Here is a 24501-nt window from a genome sequence, read left to right on the forward strand (position 1 = left end):
CATTATTGAATATTGTTTCATATCTATGCCTTTAGGCTGGGTAAGCAAAGATAACATACATATATAAATAAATTAAATATCATGTAACAAAAAATCCCCACTGACCATATTGTGCAGTGTCTCCTTAAATGCATGGGATCTTTCATTTATATCCCAGAACTTTGTTTGTAAAGGATTTTGTATTCCACTTGTCTTTGGTAGTTTTGTACGTGTGCATTTCTGAATCAGGGATGTGATATATTAAACTATGTTCTATACCATCATATTGCTTCCGCTATACTCCCTTATTCTGCATACATTCTCAAAGGCACAAAGTTCCTTTTTCTATTAGTTCAGCCCAATAAAATAGAATGTCCGGTCATTCTGCTTTTCATACCATGCAAGCTACTAATACTTCATTTTCTCACAAAGGTACCACTTACATCTTATCAAATGACAAGGGGACAACAGTTGAGGGATTTTAAAACGAAGCCAAGACAGCAAATAGAATAAAGATACTCGCAATAATCTTTCTTAGTAGGGTCTCCAACTCACCTTGCCCCCTCTGTAGTATATTTAATAACAATTAATACAATCCTAATGGGGATTATAGAATTGCCAAACAGAAGTGATTAAAAAAACTATACTGTATTGACTTAATGGGAACAAACTAGAAACCATTAAGCAGACTAAAGTCACACGGAAATCTCCAAGCTGAAACCTTGAAGGCATGCAACATTAGTCACAGTTCAGAGATGACACGAATAAACACTCAAGGTAGTACCTTCTTGACATGATACAGGGCATGGTGTCCAGTCACTGTAAGGAGTCACAATGCAATCTTTTCTACAGGGAAGCAAGCAAGGCCTAACAGTCTCAGGACGAAGGCTTTCAGGACACCTAAAACAAGCAACAACACAAAAGGGAGCACAAATTAAGAGACAGGCCATGCTGAATGGAGCCACTTAAAAACATACTGATGTGCTTACATTGTCCATGTGGTGACAGAGGTATTTCAATCATGAGTTCAGAAGAATGAAAGTTTGAACAACAAAATTTCTGCTGTGATTACTAATTCCACACTGTCCTCCCTACAGATGTTTTAGCTTTTTTGGTTAGTTGTCTTCATATCACAGGAGGCTTTCTCCACTCAAGTTGGTTAAAAAGCTGAATGGTATACACTGGCTACTGTGGCCAGTTTACATTAATCCCTAAAGTGTAACAAGAATTTTTATCTTCCCATGTAGTTCTGTATTGTTTTAGATTTTGTAGTTTATTGTTGTGACCTGCCCTGAGTTCGCTTATCTTTCCTTAGACATAAATCTAAGGAAATAAATAAAATATATAAAAATCTATCATGTCACCCACAGGATCACATAACTCTGCAAACTGATTCTTCACTGTGCCAATGAGATAGGACTTTTTTGGTAGAAGTTTTTACACAGAAGGGTCAACAATACCCTTCAATTTTGCATACAAATTGGGGAGAGGAATCCACAACTGGGACTGAACCAGGAGGTGGTAAACTGCAATTCTGCCATGTATCATTGATTCACAAAAGAATTCAAACAAAATCGCCATTATGTAGTAGATTCCTCTTCTTAATTGCTATCTCCACTGCAATGTTAAGTACATCCCTTAGCGGTCTCTCAGTGACTTAAGCAGTCCATGTCAAATTTCACCAATTGTTTATATGTTTGAACTTAGCTACTGTATTTCAAACCAGGCTATTGATTTTCTTCCTTTGTAACCTTATTCAAGGTTAAATTAAACCCAAGTAATATAAGATGAAGTCTGTTACTTTGAAAGTAAGGCCAATAATATTGATTTTGTTATATCACAGTAATCCTTTTCTATTAAGGGGAGTTTAAAACATAGTTCTCATTTAGACTTTCATGTACATCTGCTTTTTAAAAACTCATTAAGTGACATTAACATGATGGTCATAGACCAACGAACGTCTTTCTATTTTTGCTTCATGTGCTACCTCTCTTATCCAAATCATTGCTTGCTACCTTATTCTTCTAAGCTATTTACATCAATTAGAAGAGCAAAACAATTCTAAATTTGGAAATGCAACATTTTTATATCAGTACAGCTGTGGTCCAAGGAAGCTTCATGAAGACAAATAATAAAATGCAAATACTTAAGAATTTTGGACAACAATGTTTTGGATACCAGAAAGCCTATTATACTTACTTTTTGGGCCCTACTTGTCCCACGTTGACCCTTACACAAATGACTTTCCTTGTTTGCATCCCAACCGCACAGGTGGCTTCCCCATTCCAGCTGGCAGAAGAATTGAATGCTGACACAGAGACATCCTCTATACATTGGCCCCAAGGTCCTGTTTGCCAGTGGTACACTGTACAAGGATGTTCATTGCAGTTGCGTGTTTCCTGCAGCATGCTGATGTTTGGGCACTGACGTCCTCCTGGAAACAGCAGCAGGGAGAAATACATTGTAGCTATAGTTATTGCAACTAACAATCAAATTTCTTGTTCATTCCCAAGAGGTGTCATTTCATTCAAAAAAACTAGCAAAATAAAATATACAGAGCACCAAGACTTAGTTCTTCCTATGTAGAAGAGGAGATTGGATTTATACCGCGCCCTTCACTCAGAGTCTAAGAACGACTTTACAATCTCCTTTCACTTTCCCTCCCCACAACAGACACCCTTTGAGGTAGGTGGGATTGAGAGAGCTCTTTCAAGAACTGCTGTTTCAAGAACAACTCTGAGGGAACTTGTGACTGACCCAAGGTCACACCAGCAGCTGCATGTGGAGGAGCAGGGAATCAAACCCAGTTCTCCAGTTTAGAGTCCGCACTCCTAACCACTACACCAAAACAGCTCTAAAGTACATCTTCAAATAGCAAGTGGGGACTCACATGAATCACATTCTTCTATACAAAATAGTTCTTCCCTATAGAAAAACCAGATGTCTTCTTCTGGACATGCTTATTTTCTATGTGCAAGGACTATTAGAGGCACAGTCAGTCATACGAGCTTCCACCTGCATCTTGGCATGACATACACCAGATAAGGTTTACCACTTCACTGAAAACTAGGGCTAAGACATACAACAAGCAAGCTGCATGTCATTCAACATTCTGATTTTAACTGCACATAACAAGAAACTGGCTTGGGGTTGAAACTGAGATTTGTTGAGGTTTAACAATGATAAATGGAATGCATTAAACTGCATTTTGGTGTTAAACCAATGTAATTACAAGCATATCAATCTTTATTGTCTATGGGTATGAGCATGGAAATTGAATAACAAACAAATTATAGTTGTAGGTTTTCAAAACCTGTCTGACATTAGAGACTGTTCTAAATAATCATATAATTTTAAATAGTTATTTTTAGGTCCACACGGATATCAGAGCAGGTCACAAATAAATATTAAGATGCAGTGACTGAACCAGCAAGAACAGGAGATACCCCCTATTTTCATTTCTAGCTGGTTCTATTTTAAGGATCATAGGAAACCTCTTTTGAAGAAACCTAGCTGGGTCCCTTTTGAACGCAGGCAAATCAGTGAAAACTAGAGTTGCTACTGAATTTCATAGTCCCATCAGTTTGACTCAAAAATCTCTGCTTTGATTTTGTTTCTTCCATGAGGGAACTGGAGTCTTCATAATTAGGTTTTAGTATCAAAACAAGAGGGGGAAGAGTTAGTAGTACTAAAAAGTCTTTATTCCAAAAGAAGAAAGAGATTCGTGGATAATGTTACTGATTAATCCATTCTGTAGTTCATGCACATGGCATTCAGAGTTTCTTCAATTGAAAAAGATTTTCTTCTGATGTTTCTCATTGGAGTAACTCTTTTTCAACCAAAGGAAGACCGATTTTGCACTAGGCTTGTTCCAGGTGGAGAGCCCTTTTGCTCCCGGCGCTTCTCTCCGTTTTTGCACAAGCTGCCCTGGAGATGCAAGTTGGCCCACTGCTTTTCCGCAGCAAGCGAGATCCTCTTACAAGTGGTTTCTGCTTGTCATGAAAAAGCAGCATGCCAGCTTGCAGCTCCGGGGCAGCTTGTGTGAAAACCAAGAGAAGCGCCAGGGGCAAAAGGGCTCTCCACCCAGAACAAGCCGTAGTGCAAAATCAGTCTAAGTCTTAAAAGAAAGGAGTCATAAGATCTAAATCCATATTTTGCCAGTGGTTAGAGAAATGGACAAGGCTTATAATGGCACATGGCCACGTATCTCACTAGGGGAACCTGGGCTAGTCACATTCTTTCAGAATTTAATCATGTGAAGATGACATTGACAAGGTAAAGAACCATACACACCAACCAGAGCTCCACTGAAGGACATGATAAAAACATAATAAACAAATATATGACTGAATCTACTTCTGTGTTCTTTTCTAAATGTTACATGCACAAATCATCTGAATGATTACAGATATTACCCAAGAGTTCAACTACACATGGGAGCAGATATATATTAGAATGTTTCTGAAACATCTCAATCCCTTACGACAGCTGAGATGTCTAGCATACATCACAAGAGTGGAAGATATTAATCAGATGGTTTAATCAAGAACAGTATCAGCTGTTCATTGCTACTACTTTGATCATTGCTACTACTTTGAACACAACTTAAGTTGTAAAAACAACCTGGTTCATTTACTTATTTAGTACATTTCTATCCTACCATTCCTCCAGTTTGCTTAGAATGGCAGACATGGTTCCCTCCCTTCCTTGATTTCATCCACACAACGACCATTTAAGTTACATTAGACTGAAGACATTGACTGGCCCAAAGTCACCGCAGTGAGTTTCATGGTTAACCTGGTTTATAAATGTAAGACAACCCACTGGAATCCTATGAACAAGTTCTGTGGGCACTGGCTAGTCTCTGCCATGCATCACATTTCCTTCTGTGTTTGTACAAAGTCAGTGGTTTTTCTTGGGCTCTTGAAGTTTTATAAAAAGAAAGGCACTCCACAGTAGAGATTATCTAGCACACAAAGAACTCATTCATAAAATGCAAGCTATAAGTTTGCTGACCTCAAGAGGATTTACTCCTGTCAGAGTTTTTAGAACTGCAGAAGATAGCACAAGAGTTTCAAAAAGACTCCAGAGTCAAAACCAAGAGAAATAAATTCCTTCCACTCAGCAATCCCAGAGGATAGCACAATTTTCTTTCTTTCATATATAAGGGATCCTAGACAGTTACTTTTGCATTCAATTAATTAAAATTAATCAATTTTAACACCCATTAGCAGCTGAAAGAGGATGTCTACACAATAGTACAGAATATTAATTGGCAACACATTGCTAATCTCCTATCAAAGCACTAATTGATTAATTAAAGCGGTTAATCAGCTAAATGCTTTCAAGCCTAAAATTAGTTTGGTGATAAAGCTACAGAAAAGCTTTCTTTGGAAAGTATGTGATTCAGGCAGGTTAGGGCAAGATGACAGGAAAAACATGAATTGTCATGAAGATGAAACTAGCAAATTGGGATGTGGACTGCAAATGTATAAATCCCATATAAAATCAGACAAAGTACAGATGCCTCTTCTGGCTTGCAATACATCTGAAACCTTTGTAATAAAAACAGCTGTCCTTAGAAACAATGGTATCAAATTAAATAACTTGCCTATCAAATTTATAAGGTATAGGGCCTAACTACACATTACATTTTACACATTCTCCACTTCGTCTTTAATTAGACATTTCTTGCAAGTTTCCCAGTGGGAATTCAATTCTGAAGTGGGTGGGGTTCTCATGCAGATTTGGGCCACAGTACACAAGGAGAATGGGAGTTTGTCTTCCTTTCCATGCCATTTTTCTGAACCCAAAATGGCCTTGGGACACTATTTGCTTTATTTAGGATTGCCAATCCCCAGTTGGGGGCAGGGGGTCCCCCAGTTTGGAGGCCCACCCCCGCTTCAGGATCATCAGAAAGCAGGGTGGGGAGAATGACTGCTGGGCACTCCACTATACCCTATGGAGACCAATTCCCATAAAGTATAATGGAGAACTGATCTGTGGGTATCTGGGGCTCGGGGGGGGGGGCTGTTTTTTGAGGTAGAGGCACCAAATTTTCTAAATAGCATCCAGTACCTCTCCTCAAAACACCAAGTTTCAAAAAGGGGGGCCAATTCTATGAGCCCCAAAAGAAGGTGCCCCTATCTTTCATTATTCCAAATGGAGGGAAGGCATTTAAAAGGTGTGTGATTGCCAGAACTCCCTTCCAAGTTCAATTGTGCTTGTCACACACTTGCTCCCAGCTCCACCGTCAAAGTCCCCAGATATTTATTAAGTCGGACCTGGCAACCCTAGCTTCATTGAAAGTCTCTCATGTGAAGTCCCTAGTGGATGGAAAATGCCCCAAGGGCTATTTCATATCAGCAGGAACCGCTTCTCCCAGGGTGTCACAGTCCCAATTTGAATCAGGGCCACACAGCCTTGAGAATTCAGTTTCCACTATGGAATCTTCAGCTGATCTCTAACTAAAAGTCCCCAAGGAGAACAAGTACAAAAGAAAATGCCTAGTTAGGTTTTGGAAAAACAATTCACTGAAATCTATGAGTTCATTACGATTTTAAGACATAAATAGAATATTACAATGATATAGGTAATACATAATATACTAATTACATTAAACAGGGCAAGGAGAACTGGTAACTGTAGAATGCATAGTTATTCAGCTGCATACCATTAATTGCTAAAACCAACTTTCAACATAAAGCAAAGTCCTACATGCAAAATAAATAAACAAACAAAGTATATGTGATGCAGCAGATCCATCTCCTGTTTTTGTTTTTAAACTGATACCTTCTGATGGGGTGCGTGTTAATTTGGATTGGAGCTGTGGTGCAGAAAGAAGCCATATTTAAGGTTGCTACCCACCCCTACTATCAAGTCTGTGCTCATAGACACATAGGCAGACTAAAAAGCAGGGTTTCTGACAATTATCACAACACAGGAAAAATTAACATGACTGTCCCTGATATCATCATACTGACTGAGAAATAACAGTGTGTGAGAGAGAGAAAACTGAGACCACATGGAATCAGACAATCACACTGTTAACCAGAACTTCTCACATTGTGAATCAAGATGCACTCAGATACAAAGAATCCTAGTGTGTTAACGGACATGTCAGCAAAGACCTAAACTTATACTGAGCAGTCTTCAGTAAAGGGTTCTCCAGTTTCACTGATGCAATATGGGCCAGCTGATATTGACTCTGAAAATCCTAACTTAATGAGTTAACTAACAATGCAGTCCTAAGCAAAGTTATACCCTTCTATATCCACTGAAGTCAGTGGTGGGTGATGAAGATAATAAAAACGACCAATTAATAATCCATACAAACCAATAAGTGTGTGTGAGAGAGTTTGTGTGTGTGCGTGTGTAAGGATTAGGGGCAGTGCCCTCCTGAATAATTCCACTGAGCCCAACTTGCAAACTCTCAGCAAAATGGAAGCCTCCTTAGCAGCCTCAGAAAGGTTGTTTCATAAAATAGGAACAGCCACTGAAAAACCACTAGATCAAGGAGTGATCATCCCAACTAGAGGAGGGAATAATCAATAGGTGTTGGTCCAGTGAAAGGAGCTGTTCTGTGGCTTGATAGTGGGATCGGTGGTTCCACAGTTATGTGGGTTCCAGGGTCATGAAGGGCTTTAAAGGTAAGAATCAGATCCTTGAATTAAACTCAGAAACTGGCAACCATTACAGAGATCTCAAAATAGGTGTAATCTGTGCTAGGTGGCTGGCCCTCAGACTGCTATAGTTTGTACCAGCTGGAAGTTTAGAAATTGTCTTAAAGGACAGACTTCTAGCAGTTTGCTTTTTCTCCCTTTTGGCCAGCCACCTGGCTCCCCTCCCCTTTGTTCAAGCTCAGCAAAATAGTAGTAGTAGTAGTAGTTTTCATTCAAGCCCTAAGCCCTATAGCCAGAAAAAAAATCTGGTCTGAACTTATGTTCACTGTACTTGTGCTCCACACAGGTTGTATAGGCCCTGCAAGGAGACAAATACATTACCGTATGGGCACCTGTATGCTTCCTCTCATGGCAAACAGCAACTGGGGGTGATTGGTGAACATGTCATGGCACTTAGAATAAAGCAGTTTATAGTTAAAATGGCCAATAATACAATGGAGAGGAGGAGAATCAAACTAAATTATGCTTAACGGGTAACCAAATGTGAGAGCATGTCAAACCATCTTCCACCAGCACCACTTCAAATGCTGCCAAGTTGCAGCTGACTTATAGTGACCTCAAAGGATTTTCAAAGCAAGAGACATTCAGAGACGTTTGCCATTAGCCTCCACTTTGTTGTGACTGTGGACCTCCCCTTGGTGGTCTCCCATTCAAATACTAACCAGGGGCCAACACTGCTTAGCTTCTGTGACCTGATGAGATCAGTCTAGCCAGAGCTATCTCGGGGTAATAATAATAATAATAATAATAAATTTTATTTATACCCCGCCCTCCCCTGCCGAAGCAGGCTCAGGGCGGCTAACAATACGGTGACCAATGGTACACCAACAATAAAACAGTTACATTAAAAACATTAAATTAGGTAGGCAGATAATAATGGATTGACCTGGACACACTTGATACATTCAGAGTTCAGAAGTTATACCATTACACTGTTTGTTGCCTTTTTGGATTTTCATATATTGGGTATTATGTTGTGAGCAGTATAGAAAGCATTTTCATAAATTAAGTTGTTCCATGAACCCAGAAAAAGGTGCAAACCCACCATTATATCAGCAAATGATTCTACAATGAGAATTTTTTGCAAAACCATATGTAAGGCTTTGGCCTTCAAGCAAGATGACCATCTTCTCAGTTATTAAAAACATCCTGATTAACGTTATACACTGTCACGTCACAATTACTTGAACCTCAAAGTAAATTGCTTCCAACGATCCAAAATATTTTTAGCTCCAGATAGATATAAGAGATGTGTGTTTCTACCCAAACCAGTCTCTACATTGTAGCATAGCTGTATGGGAACCAAAAATCCCTTGGGCTTTTCCCATTTTCAAACTGACATCCAGTAGCTGCACTAATTTAAATTTGGCTTCATCAGTGTCTTAGAGGCTATCGCTACACTTCAGAATTGCTGGAGCTCAGCAGTATTTTGGACACCTCAAAGCCTCTAAAATGGGTCAACAAAGGCATGTGTTTCATGTTCTGGTTCTTAATTATAACATGAAGGGATTTTAATGCCTAACTTTATTTCTTTGTAAACCTTTGAATGTCCCTCAAAGCCCCTGACATCATAAAAAATTAAACAGCACCAAGCACAGAACATTTCTGAGACACATTTGTGTTTCATAAATCACCAAGCTATAGAACTTATGCTTGGAATAACCTCTCCCTTTCTGCAGAAAAAGCTTTTTTGAAATTTATATCCTGCCATATGCCAAGGGCTTGGAGTGAGAAGGGTAACAGAAGGTTTGGATTTTACAAGGGGATCCATATCCCTCAATAGGGCACTTAAATGGACTCATGGGAAGAATAAAAAGAGAGTAACAGGGAAAACAGAATTTTAAATGGTGATAATAAACAAAAATACATATATAAAGAACGGTTATAAAGCTTTACATACGGTTCTGAAAATGAGTGGGGAGGGTAGCAAGAAGGGTATCTCCTGGCTGACCCAGCAGTATTTCCCTTTTCAATACATATTACTTTCAACTGAAAGCCCACTTTTTAATCATTCATTCCTTGCCTCTTAACAAGCTTGTCTGACTCATTTGTTAGGAGGGTCGGACCTGACACAAATGGGACGTTGTTGGGCTGGGCCATGTGTGTCATAAAATGTAATGTGAGGTAGTGGAAATATAAACTTTATAAAGGACACAGGCAAACACAAAGATTTTTTTTCAACAAAATACAAACATGCTTATAACTCTTGCAACATTTTGTTTAAAATTGAAAGTGGGGGAATAGTGGGATTTGGCAATGCAATTTTTAAAATAAGGGTCTACTCAGATTGGCAATGTCTCTCCAGTTTAATATCCCCCTTTGGCTGTGGGTTCCTAGGTTAGAGTGCTCACTAGGTCAGGTCCATTCAACAGAGACAAGCTGGCTCAAAGCATGAACCCTTTATGTGCAAGGACATAGCTCCAGGAAACATGAGCTTCAGCTGGCTATAGGAATGCTGAAAGTGAAACTGATCTCCACTCCATTGAAACACATTGCAGTACAGACAAAACTGCATTGAAAACGTGGAATGGATTTTCCATTAAGATCTCTGGGCTCTAACTATCTGGGCACAGAGACCTTAATGGAAAATCTATTCCATGTTTCCCTTGCTGCTTTGCTTCCTACTGCAGCCAGCAAAGACAAGGCAGAAAGAGCAGGGAACTTTGGCAGCCTTGGAGCTTCAAAGGGTGAGGACTAGGGTGGCCAGACCGTCCCGGTCTCCCGGGACTTTCCCGGTTCTGGCCACCAATTCCCGGCTCCCGGGCTGCCTATACCGGGACCATTACAAAGTCCCGGTATAGCCAGCGGGGAGCTGGCGGGCCGCGCGCGCGGGCCAGGAAGGCGGGGAGTGAGGCAGCCAGCGTCCCTGCGCGTGCGGTGGTGGAGGCCGGAGAGGCCGCCGCTGGTCCCTGGAGGCCCTCCAAAGGCCCGCGGAGGCCGCGGAGAGGCCGGCGCTGGTCCCTGGAGGCCTCCAGAGGCCAGCGCCGGAAGCGGAGAGGCCCCCGCGGGTCCCTGGAGGGCCTCCAGAGGCCCGCGGAGGCCGTGGAGAGGCCCCTGCGGGTCCCTGGAGGGCCTCCAGAGGCCCGCGGAGGCCGTGGAGAGGCCCCTGCGGGTCCCTGGAAGCCCTCCAGAGGCCCGCGGAGGCCGCGGAGAGGCCGGCGCTGGTCCCTGGCGGCCTCCAGAGGCCAACGCCGGAAGCGGAGAGGCCGCCGCTGGTCCCTGGAGGGCCTCCAGAGGCCAGCGGAGGCCGCAGAGAGGCCAGCGCTGGTCCCTGGAGGCCCTCCAGAGACCAGCGCCGGCCTCTCCGCCGCCTTCCTGGCCTCCGCAGCCGCCGCCAGCCCCGCCAGCAGCCCGGAGGAGAGGCCGCCACCGCCCTGGATCAAGGTAAGCCGAAAGAGGGGGGCGGCTGGGGGGGGCGGCTGGGGGGGCGGCTGGCGGAGGGGGGGCGGCTGGCCTTCCTTCTTTCCTTCCCTCCCTCCTCCCTCCCTCCTTCCTTCTTTCCTTCCCTCCCTCCTTCCTTCCCTCCCTCCTCCCTTCCTTCCTTTCTTCCTTCCCTCCTTCCCTCCCTTCCTTCCCTCCCTCCCTCCTCCCTTCCTTCCTTCCCTCCCTCCTTCCTTTCTTTCCTCCCTTCCCTCCCTCCTCCCTTCCTTCCCTCCCTCCTCCCTTCCTTCCTTTCTTCCTTCCCTCCCTCCTCCCTTCCTTCCTTCCTTCCCTCCCTCCCTTCCCTCCTTCCTTCCCTCCCTCCCTTCCCTCCCTCCTCCCTTCCTTTCTTCCTTCCCTTCCTTCCCTCCCTCCCTCCTCCCTTCCTGACTGAATGGGCCACTGGCCTGATCCAACAGGGCTTCTCTTATGTTGTTATGTGACACAGTGTGTTGGACTGGATGGGGCACTGGCCTGATCCAACAGGGCTTCTCTTATGTTCTTATGTGACACAGAGTGTTGGACTGGATGGGCCACTGGCCTGATCCAACAGGGCTTCTCTTATGTTCTTATGTGACAATACTGACTTTGGTGGACCCAAGCACTGATTCAGTGTAAGGGAGCTTTGTGTTTGTGACTGGAGTGGACAATACTGACTTTGGTGGACCCAAGCACTGATTCAGTGTAAGGGAGCTTTGTGTTTGTGTCTTCTGGTGCAATTTTGTTCTCAGATCCTGTATTTACTTCATCAGTATATGGGATAAGGCACTTTCTCAACTGTGCTGCATAATGCAGCCTATTTATTTTGTCCTGTTTGCTCTGTTGGCTCTATCTGCGCCACCTTCATCACTTTCGGGGTGTGGATCCCCCAGTGGGGTGGTCTCGCGACTCCCTCCGCCGGCTGTTTCTGATAGCCCTGCGCCCCCTCTTTCATTTGATATGTGTCCCGTGCGGATGCCACCCTCCCGCCGGGAGATGCCGCAAAATGAGCCCCCTTGAGGCTTATGGCGGCAGGGCTTGGGGGAAGCGAGCTAGACTGCTGTTCTTTTGAGGGGTCATAGAGTGTTTCGAGCCCGTCCCTGTGGCATCGGTCCCATCGTTGTGGGGCCCAGCGCAGCGGCACGCTGAAGCAGCCTGTCGGTCACTTCCGGGTTCCTGTCCTGCATCTCGACCTGTGTTATTAGTGACAGGCTGCTTCGGCGTGCCGCTGCGCCGGCCCCCTGGGTCCCACAATGATGGGACCGATGCCACAGGGACGGGCTCGAAACACTCTATAACCCCTCAAAAGAACAGCAGTCTAGCTCGCTTCCCCCGAGCCCTGCCGCCATAAGCCTCAAGGGGGCTCATTTTGCGGCATCTCCCGGCGGGAGGGTGGCATCCGCACGGGACACATATCAAATGAAAGAGGGGGCGCAGGGCTATCAGAAACAGCCGGCGGAGGGAGTCGGGAGACCACCCCACTGGGGGATCCACACCCCGAAAGTGATGAAGGTGGCGCAGATAGAGCCAACAGAGCAAACAGGACAAAATAAATAGGCTGCATTATGCAGCACAGTTGAGAAAGTGCCTTATCCCATATACTGATGAAGTATATACAGGATTTGAGAACAAAATTGTTTCCGGCGGTGATATTTGGGGGATTTTTGGGGACGTCACAGGAAGTGCTGTGAAGTCACTTCCTGTTTCCGGCAGTGGCATTTGGGGGAAATGATGTCATTTGGGGGAAGTGATGTCACAGGAAGTGATGTCACTTCCCATTTCCGGCAGGTGACGCGGGGAAATGATGTCACAGGAAGTGGTGTCACTTCCTGTTTCCGGCGGTGGCATGACATCACCGGAAGTGACATCAACGGAAGTGACGTCACTACCTGTTTCCGGCGGCCGCGCGCACCCCTACCTTTCCCCCCCAAAAGGTGTCCCTGGCTGGCCTTCAGACATTATGGTCACCCTAGTGAGGACAGGAAGGGGAGGAGGGTGGAGGGAAAGAGCCCCGCAGGCCTGATTAAAGCCCTGGGCAGGCCAGTTCTGGCTCACAGGCCAGACATCTGACACCCCTCACTTTCCAGGCTCCCTAATCCATCCCTATCCTTTACTCACCTACTATGCCCACCTTGTCCTACCATCCATATCTTGCCCACCTCATGCAAAGGGTAAACCTTCTCAGCCTGGAACATCTGTCATATCTGTTCTGCTCAGTGCTGCAGCCTAGCAAACTATCAATACATAGAATAGCATGGCTCCATCTGTGGATACTTAAATCTGTGGATCAGGGCCACGTTGAGAAAAGATTTTTCTCCCTGAAGCTTGCAGAAAAATCCCAAACCATAAGGGGGGTTGACCCCCACCCCCCCAAAAAAAGAAAGTAGTTCTCTGCACTTGAACAAACAACTGCCTTGGAACCAATGGTTTAGAAGGACAGGGATGGAGAGATGACAGCCTCCTCCACCAACCCCTCCCCCATATCCCTCACCCACTGACAACCTGCCTACCTCTACCCACTGCTGACTCAGGGTGCCAGACAGGAGAAGTGTAAACCTCCATCACACCCCTCCTAACATCTCCCCTCTGCTGACATGGCAGCTGCCACCGCCGCCACCATTTATGTGAACCAAAATTGCTGGCCAGGAAAGTAGAGCAGTGTGGAGGAGATATGTGGCCAGGCTGTGAGTAAGCTAGAGAGTGTGTCTGAGGCTGAATCACCAATACTGCCACAGGCCTTTAAATGGCAGCAGTTGCTGGAAGAAGAGCCTGACTGGAAATGCTCAAAGACAAAACAACCAGCAGGTGAAACTCTGTTGGTTAAAGCCCTCAACCCAAAAGCACTGACTGGCAGTGACTGCAGCAGCAGTGAGAGACAAGTTTCAAATCATTTACTCAGCATGGGTAACCAATGCTTTGTGGCAGCGGCAGCCCAAGAGGAGGCTGCAGTAGGAAGAGAGAAAGGGAGATACAGACTGTGCTTGCAAGAGAGTCAAGGGGGTAAGTAGGGGAGACAGAGATTGAGACTGTTAGCAAGAGAGAAAGAGTGCAGTGAGGGAGGATGAGGGAGAGAATCAAACTGACTGTACTGACAAGAGAAAAGGCGTGGGAGAGAAAGGGACAAGGCAAAGATGGGTGGGATTGGATGCACCCTCCCCTACAAATTCTCACAAGTCCCCACTTGTTAACTCTAAACAGGGCAATAGAAATCCCTCTGCTGTAGACATTATAGTGAAATAGCAGAGCAAAAAGAAATGTTTCTGCTCTTCAAGAAGATTAATCTCATTAAGAAACTTTGTAGTTAATCCCATTGGTTTGAAATGCTGAGCTAAATCATCCTTCATGAAATAAGCCTGGCTCAAATAGCAAAACACTGTGTAATGCTTGGCTCACCCTTGCCATTCCCTGTTTAAAGGAATCTCAGGTGGCATAGCTGGGAAAGGCCTCTGCCTAACACCTTGAACACCTGATGCTGGTCCTCATAAAAAATACTAGGTTCAACAAACTAACAGTTGGCCACAGTGTTGAATATTTTCTTACATTTGTATATTTCTATTCCAAAATTAGACTCTAAATTTAGGTGTTGTTAAAATTAGGTGTTAAAGAATGTTTCCATTTACATGACACTTAATTAACAATTTTTTAACAAAATCTATTTTTGTTTGTTTGAACTGACTTAGGTCCCGCCCACCTTGCTTACAGGAAACAAAGTTAGTTCCTTTTTTTCCTTGAGGAATTGAATGGCATCAAGTATGCATTAATCCTTTTATCATACATGCGACTCTGAGGGTGTTTTCGCACTCACCTTCAGCCGGCGCCGCGACCCTCTTGACGACGGAGGATCTGTGCTGATTTCCCACACGAAGCGCTGGAGCAACCAGAAGAGCCGCCAATTTCCGGCGCGAAGCCCGCTCAAGCGTTTTCCTGCTTCTTGGCGATTTACGTTTGAGCGGGCTTCGTGCCGGAAATTGGCGGCTCTTCTGGTTGCTCCAGCGCTTCGTGTGGGAAATCAGCACAGATCCTCCGTCGTCAAGAGGGTCGCGGCGCCGGCTGAAGGTGAGTGCGAAAACACCCTGAGGCTCTAACTGATTGGGACTTTTTCATGTATGCATTTACAGGTTATCTGTACTTGTGATAGACAAGAGGCTGCCCTGCCCTGAAGGGAAAACAGCCACTCAGCTGTTTCATCCCTGAGCCTATGGGTCAGCTGCTCTAGCATCCAATCACCTTTCAGAGGGGGAAGGGAATATTGGAGGGAAGCACATATTGGTTTAGACCTGCCTCAAGAAGAACACAATTATAGTTTTGGGTATAGTTTGGGTATAGTTCAAGTAAGCAGTCTGAAGAGTACCTGCCTGGTAGTGTGGCAAGGTGGTTTAGCACTACCTCTGGGAGAAGACAGAGTATCTGGTTGTTAGGCATGTCTCTGGTGAGGAACAGATCTTGTACCATTTAGCCTGACTCCTGGGAAAGGGCAGGCTGGTGTGAGTGGAATCCCATGTGTGTGAAAGGATCCAAACTGATGGCTAGTCAGGGAAAACTTATTTGTATCTGCAAGAATTACACAGAAATCAAACCACACTCTGAAGCCAAAACTAGTTTAAATGTATGTGCCTTGGCCAGGTTTCTCCTTTGATTGTCTAGAGACCTGTGCTGCTGATTTGTTCTTTTAAAAACAACCTGTAAATAAATAAATATTCTTTGTTATTTCATACAACTCTGGCCCCACTGATCAGATAGCACATGACAAAAATGCATAATGGATTTACTGGCACAAGGATGACAACAGATTTGATTGAAGTGAAGCCTAAAAGTTATAATCTAAACTGATAAGGTTTGAATTTGGAATGTAATCAGAGAAGTGAAAGTGACAAGTCAGCTGCGTGGGAATTGTATTACAGTTTTGGAAGATTATCTTTTATTCATGCACTCTCTAAAGCAGAGATGCTGAACTCATTTGTTACGAGGGCCAGATCTGACATAAATGTCACCTTGTCAGGCTGGGCCACGTGTGCCATAAAACATGAGGTACCAGAGATATAGACTTAACAAAGATTATTTCAGATGCCAAATGGTAATAGCAGGCTTGATTGTATTAAGTGTAATATGCAGAGGGGTAGTAGGTATGGAGATACCAGCATTGGTAATGGGGCAAGAAACCTAAGTCTCAACTTGGTGCAGAAAGATTCAGATCACGAGGATGCAAAGAATAAATGAAAATAAATCTGAGGAAGTGAGCAGTGACTCGCGAACACTCATACCCTACCGCAGATTTTGTTAGTCTTTAAGGTGCTACTGGACTCTTCCTCGTTCTACTCCTGATAGAAACCACAACACTCAAAAACCAGAGGGGGACATTTTAACCTTCCAGGACATTCAGCTGATGACCTAAGAGCAGCTATTCTCTTACAAAGGAATTTCATAGGGAGATTAGAAAGAGAGACTGCTGAATTGCAATTGATAATGAAGTTCAAGACAATGCATCCTCCTGGACTGAACTGACCTAAGTTTCTTCTCTCATCACCAGTGCCTGCTATTGTTATTTGGCATCTGAAATCATATCACTCTCCAAGATATAAGGACAGATGGATTCACATTCTAGCTGTATCTGAAGAGGTGAGCGGTGACTCATAAAAGCTCAAGCCCTGCCACAAATTTCGTTATTTGTTAATGTGCTATTGGATGTAATGGCCCCCTTTTGCAGTGAATTCCTAGGATAGAATACTCACTCAGGCACTTATTCTCAGGTCCATTCAGCAAGACAAGCTGCCTTAAACATCAGCTGTTTATTTGCAAGGAGGCAACTCCAACAACTAACATCTTCAGCAAAACATGCACAGCTGGAAACTGAAACAAGAGCTCCACTCAACAGGACAAAACCAAACCACACAGATACCAGAGGAGGACCAGGCTGTTCCATTACATACAAACACGTACAATAAATATACCACACTGGACTCTTGTTCCCTTCCACTAATAACGATTGCAAGCTGTGCTGTTAGGCTTCTTTTCACCCCTGCATCTATTAGAACTGGAAAGGGGGATCTCTCCAAGTGCCATGGCTCTCCCCACCCCCTACTCTCTCTGGCCCTTTCCCTCCCTCTCCTCCCTCTCTCTGAAAAAGTGCATGCACAAACAAAAGCTTATATCTGGAATAAAACATTGATCTTAAAGGTGCCACTGGACTTTATCTCACATGCTCTCTCTGGCTCTTTCTCAAAGAGGGAAGGGGGAGGAGCCCTAAAACAATTTAGGGAAAGGAGCCTTGGCTTTCTTTTTCTCTCCTGGAAGCAGGAAGCTGGAGAGAGCTGGGCAAAAGTGAGCTGCAATGAAGGAAGTAAGAAGCAAGAGGGAGCCAGATGTCACAGGCAGGAGAGGAGTCCTGCAGGGGCTGGTTCCAGCCCATAGACCATATGTTTGACACCCCTGCTCTAAGGCCCAAGTTTAGGAAAACCATTTAAAGCACATTTGTAACCTATTTTTTCCTTGTATGTATGTACTGCTCTTAGATGTGGTTTCTAGTGGTCTCCATCCATATTGCCAATGCTGTCCACAACTGTTAAGATACACTAAGACTGCAGCACCTAGTGTTCCTAGAAGGTTCCCAATACCCAAGCACATGCATAAATTTAAAGACATCAGTAGCACACTCTCTCAACAGCCATGCACTGAAGTGCCTCTGCCCATTCAAATGGTTTGAAGCTTTTTTGTACTCCATCCTGTATAATCCTCCATGCTTGCTACAAACACCTAAATGTCATATCTTTCCCACCATCATTACAAGGTAAAGTAAATTACATTAAATTCAGCTATAAAGAAGAATGCAGAACTATCAAATCATACTCATGAAAGCTTTTTTTAAACAGAAATCTATATTTCCACTTTCCCCCCACACACACACACACCACGTTTCTTTGCTTGGGTTCCTTTGCTTAGCTTATATTTGTTTGGAACCAGATTTTTTAATGTTTATAATAAAGTTGCTGCCACTGATAAGTCTGTTTGCATGGGAAAGGGTTATGGCTCAGTGGCAGAGAATCCGTTTTGAATGCTGAAGGTCCCAAGATCAACCTCTGGTTCATCCAGTTAACAGGATCAGGTAGTAAGCAACATAAAGATTGCCATCTATGACCCTAGAAAGCCATGTACAACCAGAATAGACAGTACTGATTCAGACAGAGCAATCTTCTGACTAAATATAAGGCAACACCGCATGTTCATGTGTACCTGTTCAATACCTGGTTCTCATAAAGCAGGAGCTAAACGAGAGCCAGAAATGAATGATGGAGAAGTATCTTGTACAATACAATCAACAGACATGAATTCCTGTTTTAAAAATATCAGTAATGGTACACTGTCAAAAGGAAGTGTTAAAGCAGTTGTTTCCTTTGAATCACACTTCTTAATACTTCTAATGGTCAAAAGGGAATATTAAGAATTCATCACCATATACCAAAACTGCTACAAATGACCTTACCTTCACCTGCATATGCCAAGATAGAACGGGAACGCATCTGTTTTCCTTCTGTGGTTTTGCCTGAGCAGGTGTGAGAGCAGGAGGACCATCCAGACCATGCGCTGAGTACGCAATCCTTTGGGCATGTAACATCACAAACAATGGGAACTGGATAGATAGCATCTCTGCACAGCTGTCTATCAACTTCTTCTCCTGGGGGAAAAAAAGGCCAGTAGCAGTCTATCATTGTTAATTTAATGTAAATTGAGCAGTGTTAGCCCAGATGGGCACAAAAATAAATTAGATTCTGTTGTTTTGTAAAAACAAGTAAACTGATTAGTTATCAAAGTGGTTGTGTCTTTCACAGCCTGATGTTAAAAAATATGCCACAGCACTCAAATCCTACCATGAAATTGATCTGAAGTAGTGATGAGGGAGTTCAAATTTATGATATGGAATCATTCTGCTGAATCATACCATAAATTCAGCAGAAGAGAAAGTAAATCATGAATTTAAAAGATGTTATTTAAAACACATAACACTAGCACAGTCATGACAGTATTACATGGTAAATTTCTCATGCCCTCACTAAAAGAAGCCAGTGCTATGGAGTAGGTGCAGGGGATCTCGAAAATGTTTTCACTGGTATCCCCAGAACTCATAATGTTTTGGCTTACATTTTACCAAAATCAATGGGACATGATTCTAGTAAATATGCCCAAGCTCCAGATATAAGTTTATAATTATTTATCTATTTATTTTTATTTATATCTCGCCCTCCGCACCGAAGGCAGGCTCAGTGTGGCTCACAGGTTCGGGTCAAACAATGACCAAACAAAATAAAACAGCAATAAAATATAAAACATAAAAACAATAAACATGAATATCAATAGGTGCTAGTACAATAGTTCATACAAACAATTAAGATTTCGATGGTAGCAATATAACTGGATGGGCAACAAATCAATTATGGGCAACAAAGCAATTTTTTTCAAGATAGTGATTAGCCAGAACATTCAGTTTATTAGTATCCAAAACTGCATCAAAGAGCACAGGACTTCTTTGAAGGAAAGGGGCACCTTTTTACAGATAAGCATTAATTAGAAATCAACACATTGCTATTGAAGACAAGAATTTTAATCAATCTGAAAACCAAAAACGTATCTGTTTGCAAATGCTTGTGGAGATTGCTTAAGAGAAAAAACAGGGCACCAGAGGAATCACTGCTAAAATATATTTTCTACAGTACTTTATAGGGTTGACCTCTTATGAAAATGGCAGAAGACCTTTTTAAAATATCATTTTAAACTCACATCAATTTTTTTATCCTGTTTCATTTCTAGGCAGCTGCCATGAAAAAGCAGATTGTTCCCACTATGCTACATTTTCAACATGAGGAAGTATGCCTGCACATGAAAGTTCATACCTTGAATAAACTTTTGTTGGTCTTAAAGGCATCACTGGACTCAAAATTTGTTCTTTGTCAACCTCAGTTTATATGTGAGATAAGCTCTTCTCAACAGCACTGAGACTTTGGTAGAATTCATATTTCCCAGGTAAACTGATGGTTCACCATATCACATTATGAAGTGATTTACCTGATCAATAATTCTGTCATAGAAATCAGGTTTATACAAAACACTCAATAAAACATACCTATAATACAATAAAATATCTGATATTTTAAACAATTTTATTTTACTACTATCTCACTCAAGACAAGAATCAATACTGATAAATAATTGCTTATTTGTCAATTGTTCAGTCAATGAAGTACTGTTCCTCCAAAAAACTGAGCACTCAAATTAGGTCTGTTTGCTTTCTACCAGACACCACCTCTGACTTTATTTTTACTTCTTAAAAAATGAATATATCTTCTGAATAAACATGTATTTAATGGGGGGGGGGGATTCTGGTTCTTGGTCACACTGGAACATAGAAGAATGCTGGGGTGGGGGAAGAGATGTAGAATGGGAAATTATGCCAAAGCTAACAAAAGACGCCAGTCATTTTCTCACAATTAATTGGTGTATGGAAAATACAGTGCAGTGGATGTAATCATAGCCTCAAATATCAAAATTGCCCAAAGACAATTAAATACTGTCAGAGACTGCATAATGAAGTGATGCATTAAAATCCCGACAACCAGTATGCATGTCTTATCTGACTAGAGAGAACCAAATAGAACACAACTATAATTTATAATGGTTACTTCATCTCTTTGGAGTTTGCGCTGTTTAGATGGAACTGTTTCTAATACTTCACTAATGATGTTATGAACTCAACCTCTCATAATGTAATATGCTACCAAAAACAAATTAAATGTTGCTGTGAAAGTAATTCCGATATAAAGATCACATCATTTGGCAAAAATCCCAACACAAACAAGACATTGTTGGTTAATTTAATTACAGTATGGTTAAAAATGGGTGCAGTTGTAGTGTGCATGCCTGTAAAAATGTAGTCCAACTATTCACATATTCCCATGAGCCAAATTCCTCTTGGGAAGGACATTCTGATGCCATAAAGTTGGATCCAACCCATAATGATTAATTTAATCCCTGTAAGTTGTCTTCATTTGTTTAATGTTGCCATCTGATAACACTTGAAGTTTACCCCACCAAAGAAAATTGGCTTTTTTTGGGGGGGGGGGGGTCACATGACATAGGCATTTAAGATAATGAGAGGGAGGAGCTTGCTGATGAACAAACCATAACATTAAACAGCTGTTGATGCATCATGTTGAGAACAGGCAGGGCTTCTTTTGTAGCAGGAACTCCTTTGCATATTAGACCATACAACCCTGATATAGCCAATCCTCCAAGAGCTTCTTGCAGGGCCTACTTTAAGTTCCAGGAGGATTGGCTACATCAGGGTGTGTGTGGCCTAATATGCAAAGAAGTTCCTGCTACAAAAAAAAGCCCTGAGAACAGGGCTTCTGTACAAAAGAACATAAGAGAAGCCATGTTGGATCAGGCCAATGGCCCATCCAGTCCAACACTCAGTGTCACACAGTGGCCAACACACACACACACATATATATATATATACACACACACACATACACTGTGGCTAATAGCCACTGATGGACCTCCGCTCCATCTAACCCCCTCTTGAAGGTGGCTATGTTTGTGGCGGCCACCACTTCCTATGGCAGTGAATTCCACATGTTAATCACCCTTTGGGTGAAGAAGTACTTCCTTTTATACGTTTTAACCTGACTGTTCAGCAGTTTCATTGAATGCCCACGAGTTCTTATATTGTGAGAAAGGGAGAAAAGGACTTCTTTCTCTACTTTCTCCATCCCATGAATAATCTTGTAAACCTCTATCATGTCACCCCACAGTCAACGTTTCTCCAAGCTAAAGAGCCTCAAGTGTTTAAACCTTTCTTCATAGGGAAAGTGTTCCAAACCTTTAATCATCCCAGTTGCCCTTTTCTGCACTTTTTCCAATGCTATAATATCCTTTTTGAGGTGCGGTGACCAGAATTGTACACAGTATTCCAAATGAGACCACACCATCGATTTATACAGGGGCATTATGATACTGGCTGATTTGTTTTCAGTTCCCTTCCTAATAATTCCCAGCAAAATTGGCCTTTTTTTTTTTGCAATCGCACACCATCTTGAAATTTTCAGTGAGTTATCTACAACGACCCCAAGATCTCTTGTGAGGAAAAACCCCCTTACAGAACATCGTAATTACCAGCTTGGTTGCCAGAGCACCTGGAGAAGTGACTCACACATGTCTGGCCAGAGAATGTGGGTAAACCTATCCAGGGGCAAAAGGGACTTATGCAGTACAAGCAGCCATAACACTACCAAGGCACTCTAGACTGGTACAAGAGTGCCCACCAGAAGAATGGACGGCTCCCCGTCGTCCCGTATGACGTCCATCTCAACCATGGAGCGAAGAGACTGCGCCGCCAGGAGCTATCCAGGCAAACGGTTTTGAAGTTCTGACCATGGAATCCACCATGGAGGGCTAACACCACATGCAGCCATCTTCCTACCAGGCTTGACTCCATTCCAGTGAAGCAGACGGCTCACGTACACACCAGATGTCACCTGTGTCTGCAAGCAACCTACCCACCCCAGGAGTGGTTAATCGTCCAACCGCCACTTTCTTTGTTTGACGGAACTCAAGACAAAGACTAGTGCCAAGGAAAAGACAGAAGAAGAGGAAGACCATCTTCATCCAGAGCCAAGTTCCTTTGTACAAACTGAGTGTTACCTAGGCCATGATTTGACTCTCTATTGTGACCCTTTTAGATAAGTCTACTAGTCCTAAGTATTTCCCGATCCAAGTAATCTCTCTATTCTTCTCCCCAACTGTCATCTTGGAGCCTCCCCCTGGTCCATTTCAACCTGAAAGTTCACTCGGGTATCCAGGATCCAGGCCAGTCCATTGGTCAAGAGCAAGCACCCAATTAGGTGCCACCAATGAACTTTCTATTGGTTGTCGCAGTAGTCTAGCCCTTATGGTCACTGAAAAACCTCCCCTTTTCATGAGGTCATGCACCAGCTGACCACCTTCCTCCTCCCTCGTACCTCCCATCCCCTAAGGGCTCAAGAGAGTCCTTATAATCTGTGGACTAGTTACCCACAGGTGTGCTTCTATCAGTATCCCAATTTCCGTTGCAAAGATCCATCCCCGATTCCTGATCAGTTTCGGGTCCTGTCTCTCACTTCCTCGCTTGTCGCCATTGGAGCCTTCCTTGAAGACTACGATCGGTAAATATCACCCTGTTTGTCTACCTATGTGTTCCTCTATCTATCTATCTATCTATCTATCTATCTATCTATCTATCTATCTATCTATCTATCTATCTATCTATCTATCTCTATATATATTTCCTAGGACTGTATGAATGATTTATGAATATTGTATCTTGTATGGAAGCCTATATTTTTCTTAATAAATTTTAATTGTTTTACTTAATTAGAGTTCCTAATATTTTTAAGCATTACTTTCTGGACGTGGAATCCTGTATACACAGGTAAAAAGATCCTGACTAAGCCAGGTGCCCACATGACAATTCCCCAACCTCATTTTGAGGGCATTTTGGCTTACACTCTCTCTTGGTCAGTCTCTGTAAGTTCAAAACCCATCAACTTGTATTTGTAGCTAGGATTCTTGGCCCCAATGTGCATTACACTGAACCTCATGTGCCACGTTGACGCCCACTCACCCAGCCTCAACATATCCCTTTGGAGTGCCTCACAATCCTCTCTGGTTCTCACCACCCTGAACAATTTAGTGTCATCTGCAAACCTGGCCACTTCACTGCTTACTCCTAACTCCAAACCATTAATGTACAAAGAGCATGTGACCCAGTACTGAGTCCTGCAGCACCCCACTACTTACCGTCCTCCACTGTGAAGACTGCCCATTTATACTCTCTCTATTTATTTATTTATTTATTACGTTCAACTTATATCCCGCCCTCTCCGCAAGCGGACTTCACTGCTCACTCCCAACTCCAAATCATTTATGAACAAATTAAAGAGCATGGGACCCAGTACTGAGCCCTGCAGCACCCCACTACTTACCATCCTCCACTGTGAAGACTGCCCATTTATACTCACTCTCTGCTTCCAATTACTCAGCCAGTTTTTGATCCACAAGAGGACCTGTCCTTTTACTCCATGACTCTCAAGCTTACTAAGGAGCCTTTGATGAGGAACTTTATCAAAAGCTTTCTGGAAATCAAGGTAAACAACATCTATTGGGTCCCCTTTGTCCACATGTTTGTTCACCCTCTCAAAGAACTGTAACAGGTTAGTGAGGCAAGATCTTCCCTTACAGAACCCATGCTGAGCCTTCCTCAATAACTCGTGTTCATCAATGTCCCTACTCATTCTTCTCCTTGATAACGGTTTCTACCAACTTTCCCGGTATTGAAGTCAGACTGACTGGCCTGTAATTTCCCAGATCTCCTCTAAAACCCTTTTTAAAGATGGGGTGACATTTGCTACCAGTC

General features: G+C 43.1%; 1 protein-coding gene across 5 annotated transcripts in view; it reads right to left on the reverse strand.

Moving 5' to 3' along the window:
- Positions 1–24501, reverse strand: part of LOC132590530 (thrombospondin type-1 domain-containing protein 7A-like) — a 190188-nt gene that overhangs the window by 105966 nt on the left and 59721 nt on the right. For all 5 annotated transcript variants that reach the window (XM_060263445.1, XM_060263448.1, XM_060263446.1 and 2 more), the window contains 3 exons: positions 18538–18729; positions 2179–2413; positions 764–879 (listed from right to left, as the gene is read on the reverse strand). In XM_060263445.1, coding sequence (XP_060119428.1) covers positions 764–879; positions 2179–2413; positions 18538–18729 — 543 coding nt within the window. The remainder of the gene's footprint in view (positions 1–763; positions 880–2178; positions 2414–18537; positions 18730–24501) is intronic.

The sequence above is a fragment of the Heteronotia binoei genome, unplaced genomic scaffold, assembly GCF_032191835.1.
Source record: "Heteronotia binoei isolate CCM8104 ecotype False Entrance Well unplaced genomic scaffold, APGP_CSIRO_Hbin_v1 ptg000154l, whole genome shotgun sequence".
NCBI classification, from domain to species: domain Eukaryota; kingdom Metazoa; phylum Chordata; class Lepidosauria; order Squamata; family Gekkonidae; genus Heteronotia; species Heteronotia binoei.